This window comes from Salvia splendens, chromosome 7 (genome assembly GCF_004379255.2).
Source record: "Salvia splendens isolate huo1 chromosome 7, SspV2, whole genome shotgun sequence".
In the NCBI taxonomy this organism is placed as follows: domain Eukaryota; kingdom Viridiplantae; phylum Streptophyta; class Magnoliopsida; order Lamiales; family Lamiaceae; genus Salvia; species Salvia splendens.
In genome coordinates, this window is record NC_056038.1 from 36,306,777 (window position 1) to 36,318,894 (window position 12,118).

General features: G+C 43.0%; 1 protein-coding gene across 1 annotated transcript; it reads right to left on the bottom strand.

Annotated features, from left to right (window-relative positions):
• Positions 1-121: 121 nt before the first annotated feature.
• LOC121810277 (glucose-6-phosphate/phosphate translocator 2, chloroplastic-like) lies at positions 122-2,973 on the bottom strand. Its single transcript, XM_042211052.1, has 5 exons — positions 2,194-2,973; positions 1,837-2,062; positions 1,530-1,752; positions 1,202-1,415; positions 122-444 (listed from the first exon to the last, which is right to left on the bottom strand). Exons 1-5 carry the CDS (start codon positions 2,692-2,694, stop codon positions 433-435), a joined length of 1,176 nt encoding a protein of 391 aa, XP_042066986.1. The 5' UTR covers positions 2,695-2,973; the 3' UTR covers positions 122-432.
• Positions 2,974-12,118: the final 9,145 nt, after the last annotated feature.

The following is a 12,118-nucleotide window of genomic DNA, read 5'->3' on the forward strand; positions in this document are numbered from 1 at the left end:
TTCAGCTCTAATTTTTTTTTCTGCATCCGTCTTTACTATATACTTATATCTTGAACATAAGCTAAATTAAAGAGAGGAATTCAGCAAAATAATAAAAATACAAGAAAACAAAATTCAGAAATATAGAGAAGTAAATAGGTATATTAATCACATGTTACATTTCCATACTTGGAATAGAAAATGAAACAACATCAATCTAATTAATAAAGAATTATTATACATTAATCTTATTATATTTTTCTCGTGTACATTAAACTACCTTATGTAATAACAAAATTACATCCAACTGAAGTCGCATTTTTTCATCTCTACTAACCAGTATTCATAAATCCAGTAATATTATCTTCATTGCTTTATTATTTTATATCATGTTAGTTCATTGTTAAATATACTTGAACATGCTTCTCTCCCTCGCAAAATCCTTCTCCTTAATCACTGCTTAGCCTGCATAAAAAAATACAACTCTGATCAGAGAAAAGTATAAATTACTTTTTCTTCAATAATAAAGACAAGTTCTGTAAAGTGTCGAAACGATGCAATTTCCTTAAAACTTCATCGAAAAGAATTTGAGGGTTTTGCAATTGCTAGAAGTTTGAGGCATCATTGAAATGTTTCAATAGTACTTAGTGTAAACTTAATTGTAAAATAGAAAAAAAAATAGTGACTTATTTACTTCTAACAATTCTTTTTTCCCAAAATATTTTTAACCATGGAGTGAACTTTTAGGACCATTCTTGATATTATGTACTGGATAGTAGATTTGGTGAGTGGCATCAAAGTGATGGCAAGATATTAAAATGTGACAAGTTGCAAACTCACATGTTACACTAAAAAGAGAGAGTTTTTGTCCTAAAACAGTTGAAAAGGAAATTTATTTATTTTTTCCAATAAAACCTTTAGAACAGAGTATAAAAACTTAATTCTTAGAATGGTGCAAAAAAATTTATTAGAATGGTACAAATTTTTTTTTTCCAGTTGTAATAAATTTATCTTGAAATTTATTTGTCCTAAAACCGAGTATAAAAACTTAATTCTTAGAATGGTGCAAAAAAATCACATTATGACTGTCCACACACTTCTACAAAAGAAAATAGTACTACTAATATTTGATTTTATAGATTTGAATTTTGTGAAATAAAATTTAAATATTTACAAAAATAATCTTGTGTGTGTGGCTGCATAGTTTTAATGTTTTGAATACCTGAGAATAGAGAAAAGTGCCAGAGATTGCAATGGCAGCACCAAGAGCATTGATTGGCTGAAGAGGAGTATTGAAGATGATGATGGATGCTACTATCACTGATATTCTCTTCATTGTGTTGCCAATGCTAAATGTCAATGGAGATATCTCATTTAGAGACATGTATGACACTTGATTGTATAGATGGTAAAACACACTTTGAGCCACCACCCACCTGCAGTTTTTTTTGACATTAGTCTTTGTGACAAAACACACACACACACACATATGTGTGACAAAGAAAAGATATTGCTAAGTTAAAATAAAAGATAAAATTGAGATAAATTACCATATGAAATTAGGCCCAATTTGAGAAAGAGCCTTTTCCCAACCAACAGCCCATAATTGTGGGCCCTCCACAGCAATAGCAAAAGGGGTGAGAATGAAAAGAGACATAATTGAGAGACAAGCATAGTAATTCATTCCTCCAACTGATTTTCCATTCATTCCTCTCTTTGAGAATATGTTCCTAAATACAAATGCCAGATTTGACAACATTGCCCCCATAAAGCCTGCATCCATAAGTTTAAACTTTTCAATCTCGTATTTTATTTCATTAACGGAGCACTGACCGACACGTGTCAGTGTGTTCTTACCGACGAGATTGAAATTGAGCTCGGTGGCGGCGGAGAGTGCGCAGCCGCCGATGATAGGCAGCAGGGAGAGGTAAACCGGCAACGAGAAAGCCTCTCCGAGCAGGAACCTCGACACCAGAACGGTGAAAGCCGGTTCACCGCTCTTTATAATGTGGGTGAAAGAAACCGCCACTTTTGACATGCTGACAGTGGCCGCCACGTGTCCTATCGTGTGCGCGACAGCAACCTGCGGCGCACATGGTCGGTTAGTTAAATGTTCCGCATTTTAATAAATGGTACGCAAAACGAGACACCAGAGAATATTATATTATATTATATTATATTATATTATATTATATTATATTATATTATATTTACCGGGAAAAGAGCTTTCCAGAAATCGAGGTCGGTCTCAGGGGCCTCTGCGATCCTTGTGGCCCACGAGACGAGCATGATGAGGGAGCCGGCGGCGAGCGACAGCGTCGACGTCAGCCAGGGGAAGGGGAAGGCGTTGAGAACTTTCTTGTTGTAGATGTTGAAGACCACGTTGAGGGCCCACCACGTGGCGAAATAGGCCCCGATCTTGGCCTTCTGCGCGGCGCCCTCCCGATCGAACTCAATGCTGATCGGGATGGGCTGCAACCGGGCGTCGTAGGCGTTGCACGGGACTCCGGCTCTCGGGGAGTCCTCCGGCCCAGCCACGGGGGAGCCGAAACCCGTGGCGGCGGAGATATGCAAGGGTTTGCGGAGGCACACATCTTTCTTTGGGTTGTGCAATGTTGGGAGAGTTTGAGGTTTTGGGAGAAAAGGGGATCTTTTGAGGAGGTTTTCGGACAATGTTGCTGTGGTTGTGAAGGTTTGGTTTGGTGAAAAAGCCATTCTTCTTTTGGTTGTGTTGAGGAATGTTGTAATAAACTAGTAGTAGTAGTAATAGTAGAGATTTTTTTTATTTGATTTGGTGTGTTACTACTACTAGTGGAGAGACTTTGGGGTTGAGTTTTTGAATTACTACAAAATGGTTAGGGCTATTTATATAGAGGTTGGCCGGGTGCGGTGGGGCCTACGCGCAACGCGAAGGCCGGCCTCTCGGGTAGGTTAGGGCTGGGGTGGATGTTAGGAGTGTATCTGCTGCCTATCAGCTGGCTGGAAGATGCAAAGACAAAGAGGGGTGAATTGTATGCAATTTGGTGGTAACTTGGATGGAAATGTCCAATTTGGGTTGTTTTGGATTTATTGTAGATTTTGATTTTGAATGAAGAAGTTGGACTTGTATTGGTATACCTCATTCTATATTTACCTAATTTGGTTGGTGGCAATTTCACAATTTTGAAAAAATTGTTTCTCGAGTTGGTGACGTGACAGTCGTACCAGTGAGGCCTAGCTAGCTCAAGCGACAAAGTTGAAACACGACGAGATTCTCTTTAAACGAGAGGTATTGAGTTTAATCTACCTACCCCTTTTCAGTTAATACAAAAGTGGTCAAAGTAAGGAATTGACTAGCAAAGTCTACTAATAATGGAGATAAACCACTACTAAATCAATAAGCATCAAAGGCTCACCAAAAAGAGCACTATAGAAAAATATATTCAAATAAGTGAATAGCACTCAACAAAGCGATAAACTAAAAGGGATTTAAATTTGAAGAAACAGATAAATGTGCAGGACGTTTAGAAAGTTTCATAAACTAAAAAAATAAGGAACATATGTTTTTCATGACCTCGAACTCGATTATTTTTTTTATCTCTTCCTCTCCTAAAATATATACAACGATGGAGAAGAGTCGAACTCATTGTCGTACAAATATAAGTAAATGACAATTTAATTAACATAAATTGCTAAGCATCACATATGTATTTGAAAATGAAATTGGGAAGGGCGACAAGTTGTAAGCCTTCAATTAATATATAAAAATTGTAATTAATTATATTTTTGGCAAGCAAAAATGTTGTACTATAATGTTGACACTTGACCAATTGTTCAACATGAACCAACTGTTTCATCACACTAGTTTCAAAAGAAAATATTAGTAATAATGTTTGAATAAAAGAGACTGCAAAATCGCTGAATCTTCATTTGGCGCTTTCTATATTGTGAGTACATTTGTTGTCATTGATGTGACAAATGCGAGTTTACAACTTAGGCCATCCACAACGCTGTCTCTATACCGTCTCTTAAACCGTCTCTTAACTACTATTTGAGCACTATTTGAGGGCCCCACTGTCCTTTTTTCCTCCATCTCTTAACTAAGAGACGGAGGCTGCAACGCTCCGTCTCTTAACCGTCTCTATACCGTCTCTTAATTACTATTCATTCAATTTAATTTATAATTTTTTTTAAAACCCAATTCAATTTAAACAAACACACTTTATTAAAATTAAAACAAAATTAAAAAACACACAAAATAAAAAAACACACAAAATAAAAAAAACACACAAAATAAAAAAACACACAAAATAAAAAAACACACAAAATAAAAAAAAATTAATCGGAAGGGCTAATCATCCTCCGGAGGCGGTCGAGGTTGAGGGGGAGTCGGAAGACCAAGTTGTGCTGCCATATGCACAATTCCGTTCCACCAGGCCGCGTATTGGGAGTGCGAGAAGTGTAGTTGTGTGTAAATGAGGATGAGTTTAGGAGTATTTATAGAGTAAAAAATTTAATAAAAAACAAAAAAAATATAAAAAAAAAACAAAAAAAACGGTAATAATACCGTTACAAAAATTTTTTTTTTATTTAAATTCGAATTTTTTTAAAAAAAAAATATTTATTGCGTCAGCACGTGACGACGCCCACTCGCGGGCCGGCGAGTGGGCGTCACGCACGACGCCGGGCTGCGCCACGTCGCCGAGGCGCGTGGCGAGCCAGCTCGTCTCCTGGCTCGGCGAGTCGAGTCGCGCGACGAGACGCGCGACGAGACGGGACGAGATGGAGGCTGCAACGCGTCTCGCCGGGGTCTCGTCTCGCTGAGACGAGACGCGAGACGCCGGCGAGTCCCGTTGTGGATGGTCTTACGGTTCTCATTAAATTGCTCGTCAATTTATGTTAAAATATCTCACGCAAATCAAAGCTATGCTGGAAATTTTGATTCAACGGTTGGCAAATTTTTGTAGAGATTTTAACAAAATTTGAACTATTGATTTTGGAATTATTATTTTGTAGTAGCTCGCAATTTTTTTATCTGATCATATCTTTTGCATTTAAAAAAAATGCATATGTTCAATCTTAATTTTGAGATGTTTAGTAGTAACATTTATGAACATAGGTGGAAAAATTTATGATTAAAGCCTGAATTTTCTAAATTTTGAATTTTATATTTTCGGTAATTCGTTCACAACTTTTTAACATTGACTTTAGTTAGTGTTAATTAACTTGATTTCATTGGTTTTATTGGTGTTTTATGTATACTAATATTGCAATTGCTATTCAATTTTGATTTTGAGCATTTCTTTTCTAACAAAAATGAATAAGTTCTTTTCACAATGTATAAACATCATTAATTCCAAGCGGTGAAAAAATCTGATGGGAAACTGTTTTGTCATTTTTTGAAGCAAAATTTGATTTGTGGCTCAAATTTCTTAGAGCATCTCCAATGCACGGATGTCCAATTCGGACATCCATTAGGACTTCCCAAAAACACCTCCTGCCAAGTCACTTGGACTTCTCATCCCACTGCCACGTCACTAGGACACCCCTTTCACAATCCGCCCATCCCACTAGGACTTCCCGCAAAAAAAAAATCACAATTATTTATAAACATAGCAGAATTATAATTTTGACACGGAATACGGGAAAATTGCGAATGCTTCATTAAAAAAAGTACATAAAAAAAAGAAAAAAAATACATAAAAAAAGAAAAAAAATTATGATGAATCCGCGAATTATTGATGTTAGTAAATGCTGGTAGAGAATTATGACACAATGAATTTACGTGGTTCGATTTACTGAGGTAAATCTACGTCCACGGGGAGAAATGAGGGCAGGTTTGTATTGCTTGATCTGCGAAAATACAGCTTACAATACAGACTTGCTATATGCTACTTTATCTCTAGAGAGCTTAACCCTTTTCTATCAGATCTAAGTTCTATTTATACATTGAACTAGGATCGTGGTTTGCAGCCCCACTAACAAGATCGTGGGTGAGCAATAACTGCTCAATAACTGCTTCATACCACCAAATAGATCGTGGGTATAGTGGAGGTCGTGGAGGCCTTTCGTGAGTCCACCAACTCCTAGTTCGGTCGAATGCTGAGACCGAACTGCTGGACTTTACCGATCAGCTCTTGCCGATCTGAGAGGAGAGCTTGACTGGTCGGCTTTTACCGAGCTGTAGGCTGAGTCCGAACTCTTTGGTCGTGCCGAACTCTTTGGTCGTGCCGAACAGATACTCTTTCTTGGGCTCTGGGCTGATGGGCCGTCACTGTTATTGGGCTTGCCATTAGGGTTTAGTTCGTACCCCATCACTACCCCCCCCGAAAAGCGAAGTGGATCACTTCGGCGAGGTGAGTCACTTCGGCATTCTGGATAACGGTAAGGGGGAGGCTGACGTCAGGGGACGTGCCTAGCGCATGCCTGCATTAAATGCGACAGTAAAATCCGGCCGTTGATTCCTGAAAAGGTGGGATTCGAAACGGCGCAACGATTTCGAAATCTTTCCCGTATCTGATAAATACGCTCTTTCTTCATCATTGAAGCACTTTTGCTGTTGCGTCTTCTATACTCTCTTTCTTGCGAAAATTCTCTCTCCGCTTTCAAGAATTTTTTCAGACTATCTTCACCTTCAAAAAGTAAGAAAAATGTCTTCTTCTTCTTCTTCGGAGTCGGGTAGCGTTAGGAAAGGGGGGTAAGGGGTCTTCTAGCCGGAAAGAATCCGGGGAGAAGACCGTAGAGTATTTTCACAGTATCTTGAGTAAGGATACTGTGATATCCCTTTACGAAAAATACTCTTTTCCTGGGGGGAAGGCGGTGGTACCTGACGGTGATCACAGGGCTGACTCCCCGCCGGAGGGTTACGTCACCGTGTACGAGGCCTGCTTAGAATGCGGGCTTCGTTTCCCCCTCCCTTCTGCCTTTATAGATTTACTAGATTTTTTTCAACTCCCTTTAGGTCAGGTGACTCCGAATTCTTGGAGGCACTTGTCGGCCTTCGCTGCCGAACTCCGTAGGTTAGGAAGGGATTTGTCTTTGAAGGCGATCCTTAAATTCTTTCAATTTAAGAGGAAGGGGTCTTGGTTTTACTTGATCCCTTTACAGCCCTTTAGGGCCTTTTGTAAAACGAAGTGGCCGAAGTGGCAAAATCGCTTCTTCTACTATGATAGGACCGCGGCTCCTAGTTTTCCCTGGAGAGGGCCGGAGTCCGTTATCCGTCACCCTCGGCCTGAACCGTTGGACGAGCTCGACGGCGAGCTCAACAAGATTCCCATAGTTAGGAAACAATACACGGAGTCTGAGCTCGTCAAGGGCGACGTCGTGTTCGACATCTCGTCTTCGGACGAAGAGGCCGAGGGTGAGGATTTCTCTTTATCTTTATGCTCTACTGCTTTAACGAAGAAAATCTGACTTTGCTTTCTTGCTTTTTGGCAGTGTTCATGTTGAATAAGGCTATCAGAAAGTCCTCCGAGCTTGTGGAGCCGGAGAGAGAGAAGGCTACCAGCTCGGCGCCTGATGCCGAGAAGAATCCGAAGAGGCAAAAGACCTCTTCGGGTCCAAAGAAGCCGGAGTCGACTTCGGCAAATAGGAAGGGGAAGACCCAGAAGCCCCCGAGAGCGCCAGAGAAAGACATGGTCTTGGCGCCTCCTTCGGAGCATATCTGTGAGCCATTTCTATGGCCCACGGACTTCGCCGAGGTGAATTGTCTTCTTGATTCCTTGGCTTGGCTTCTGTCCTGTATTTTTGGTGCCCTCTGTTAACTTTTTTCCTTATCCATTTTCAGAGGAATGATATGCTCTCCAAGCTCGTCGCCGTCGAACTCTCCAAAGCGTCCAACGACTATGCCGAGATGCAGAGGAAATTGGCGGCTGCTTGTCACCGGGCCGAGCAGGCTGAGGCAAACTTTGAGAAAGCCAGGGCTGCTAGGATTTCGGCCCAGGATGAAGCTCAGTTTGCCAAAAACCAGCTCGTCATCCAGCGAGAGCAGACGAAACGGAGGGATGCTGCCGCCGTGGTTGCCCAAGGAGAGGGTCTCCGTGCCTACACGGAGAGACTCTTTTTGAGCAGCCAGTTCTCGGCCTTTGTCGGTAGTCTGGTAAGGCTAATTGCCGATAAGGGCGAGCAGGGGCCCGACGTCGTGCTGCCTCTGTACAGCCGAGAGATAGCAGCTCGGCTTCAGAATCTGCCGCTCCTTGAGGAGCTCGCTTCATCCTCGGTCCTGCTTTCTGCAGACCGAGTCCGGAGTTGTCGAGCTGATCGGGACGAGAACCTGGAGGCTATCTTTGCCTCCGTGGGACCCGTTTCACCCGCTTCGACTTACAACGGAGAGGGTGAGGCCGAGCCGCTGGAGCCGGAGGCCGAAGTCGAGCGGGCCGGGCATCCAGAGGAGGAAGCCGATCAGGAGGCGGAGGCGAGGCCGGCAGGATGCGAGGCCGAGGCTGAGGTAGCTCAGGAGAAAGAAGCTGAACCAGAGCGAGGAGCCGGAGACGAAGCTGGCGGAGTATGATTTCGTCTCCCTTCTCTTAGTCTAGTTTCTTCTTTGTAAAATGGCCTTGAAGCCCTCCTAGTGTAAAAATTTTTCCTTGTGAATGAAAAATTCTCTACACTTGTCTTCGTATAGCTTTTCGTACTCGCCTTTACTCCTGTTGTATTTTACTATCTGCTCGGTACAGCTGCCGAACTAATATAGCTGCTTTGTACTCAAGGAGATGGAGATACTTCACTGGAAACGGCTGTACTCTTCGGCTTTAGACGAAGCTGAGAAAAAAGCTATAGCCGATCAGACGAAGAATGATGAGCTTCTGGCTCGTTTAGTGAAGCTGGAGGCCGATAATAAGGACTTAGAGTCCGATAAGAAGGATCTGGAGGCCGAGCTGAATACGACCATTGCTGAGAGGACTGCGTACGAGGATTACATCCGTGTGCGCGGGGGATTGACCATATCAGATGTTCAGAGTCGAGTTGACGAACTGTGGGAGGAATATCTTGTACTCCGGAGGAACAATGCGCTGGAGAGCTCGGCTTGCCAACAAGTTGTGAAATCACTACGGCGTTGGGCTTCTCGGTACAACATTGTTCTTTCTCGGCGCCCCTCCGTAGAAAGATTCCTTCGGCATATCGTGCCAACAGATGCTCGCACTCCAGATCAAACCTCTGGTTCCCTTGTTCAAAATCCTACTCCAAGTCAACAACGAACCCCGGAACAGCCGGAAACGTCTAGACGAGAACGGGCTCAGGAGCAACCGGAACCGTCAAGACAGGGACGGACTGAAATTCGCCGAGGAGTTGTGACTATGAGCGAGCAAGATCAGCAGATGCTTATTGCAGAGACTCTTCATCGCCGAGGTGTTAGGACTTCTCGGGCTCGGGGAAGAGGCGTTGGGTCGAGGATAGCATCTCGTCGACCTGCTTATTCTTCATCTGCTCGGAACGACCGAACTCGGCTTCCAGAGGATTTTGTGAATAGGTGGCTCAACTTTAGCAACCCCGGACAGTAGAATAGTCCTTTGTAATAGTAGGGTAGCGGAGTTGTATGCTGAACAAGATTTGAAAAATGAAATTTTGTTTCCGCCTCTAACACTGTATTTACAGCTTAGCGAAAAAATTTCATCGTACTTGTCCTCGGTCTTATGAAGTATACTTCTTTGATCGGACTTGGTCCTTGGTCTTATGAAATAAACTTCTTTGACCGGACTCGTCTTTGGTCTGATGAAATAAACATCTTTGACCGGACTCGTCTTTGGTCTGATGAAATAAACATCTTTGACCGGACTCGTCTTTGATGAAATAAACATCTTTGACCGGACTCGTCTTTGGTCTGATGAAATAAACATCTTTGACCGGACTTGGTTTGTGTTCTAATTTGGCGATTTTTGTCGCCGGGATCGAACTTTCCCTTGTCCTAATTCGGCGAGTTTTATCGCGTGGATCGGACTTTCCCAGTTAACCGAAGTGGTCTTATGCAGTAAACCTCTTTGACTAGACATGGTCGTCCTCGGTCTTATGAGGTAAACTTCTTTGACCGAACTCGGTCGTCCTAATTCGGCGAGGTTTATCGCGTGGATCGGACTTTCCCTTATTGCAGTTCGTTTCAGACGAAGTGCTTATTAAGCTGAATTGCGGTCTTGTATCCTCCTTGGAAGCTTGGACGCACAATCGTTGGCTTATTGCAGTTCGTTTCAGACGGACTGCTTGTTAAGCTGAATTGTGGTCTTATATCCTCCTTAGAAGCTTGGACTCACAATAGTCTTTAATAATCGATCTAAAAAGGGGATCAGTCTTTAAAGAACGATATACCTTGGTACCATTTGTAAGAGACGACAAGCACATAGAGACAAAACACATGGAGAAAAAAAGAAAAAGACGAAAGAAAAAAAAACTTTAAACTTTTATAAAACGACAAGTAAAAGATACAAGTAAAAAAAACAAACAAATAAAAACATGTACCCCTATGACCGAACTAGACACAAGACAGACTGACCGGACTTTGTCTCTTACAAGTGGAACTTCTTGAGGTTGGAGACGTGCCATGTTCGGGGTACTTGTTCTCCTGACATGTGAGTCAATTTATAAGACCCTTTGCCGAGGACTTCTGACACCCGATATGGACCCTCCCATGTGGGCTCGAGTTTGCCCAGCTTTTCTGCTCGGCTTACTTCGTTGTTTCTCAAGACGAGATCTCCCACTTGAAATTGAAGCTTTTTCACCCTTTGGTTATAATACCGGGCTACTTGCTCCTTATACTTGGCTGCTTTTATGCACGCCAATTCTCTTCTTTCTTCGGCGAGATCTAGTTCTGCTCTCAGTCCGTCGTCATTCATTTCTGAGGAGAAATTTAGAGTTCGGGGACTGGGTACGCCGATCTCCACCGGAATTACGGCTTCAGTGCCGTACACCAGACTATACGGAGTTTCACCGTTGGAGGTTTTGGGTGTAGTTCGGTAGGACCATAGGACTTGAGGGAGATTTTCTACCCATTGTCCTTTGGCTTGTTCTAACCGAGCTTTTAACCCTTTCACCAGAATCCGGTTCGTTACTTCCGTTTGTCCGTTTGCTTGGGGATGGGAGACCGAAGTGAACCGCTGTTGAATGTTCAGCTCTTGGCACCAATTCTTGAACGTCTTGTCGGTGAACTGAGTCCCATTATCCGAGATGAGGATGTGGGGTATGCCAAATCGGCACACTATGTTCTTCCAGACGAAGTCCAATGCCTTTGAGCTCGTTATCGTAGCTAATGGTTCAGCCTCCACCCACTTCGTGAAGTAGTCCACGGCAACGATAAGGAATTTCATTTGCCGAGGAGCTTGAGAAAGTGGTCCCACTATGTCTATGCCCCATTGCATGAAAGGCCAAGGGCTTTGCATAGTGTACAGATCGGTCTGCGGCATCCTTGGGACATTTGCATGAATTTGGCACTTCGTACACTTCTTGACGAGCTGCACTGCCTCTTGTACCATGGTTGGCCAATAATATCCCCATCTCAGAACTTTTTTAGCTAAAGCTCTGGCTCCGATGTGGCTACCGCACGATCCTTCATGAACTTCTCTGAGGATGTAGTCCGTCTCTTCTGGTCCTACGCACCGCAATAACGGCTGGAGGTAAGACTTTCTAAAGAGGACTCCTTCATGAAGTTCGTACCGAAGAGCTCGGCACGTGATCTTCCGAGCTTCTCTCTTATCCTCGGGCAATTGTCCTTGATCCAGATACTGCAAGATCGGCGTCATCCAGTTCGGCGAGCTGGATACTGAATGTACCTCGGCTTCATCAATGCTTCGATGCATTAATTCTTCCGCCTTTGAGCTCGGATCTGAGGCCAACTTACTTAAGATATCTGCTCGGCTATTTTCCGCTCTGGGAATACGGATTATCCGAAAATAGGAGAAACTTCGGCTGATGCTTTGCGCTTTGTCCAAATACTTCTTCATTCTCTCGTCACGGGCTTCACTTGTACCCAACATGTGATTTACTATGACTTGTGAATCACAATGGACTTTGAGAGATTTGACGAGCAGACTTTGCGCTAACTGGAGTCCGGCCAGGAGGGCTTCGTACTCGGCTTCATTATTAGTAGTGGGGAATAGGAACCGAAGTGAGTAGGTTACCTCGTGTCCGTCGGGAGCGACAAGTAGAATACCAGCTCCACTTCCCATCTTGTTTG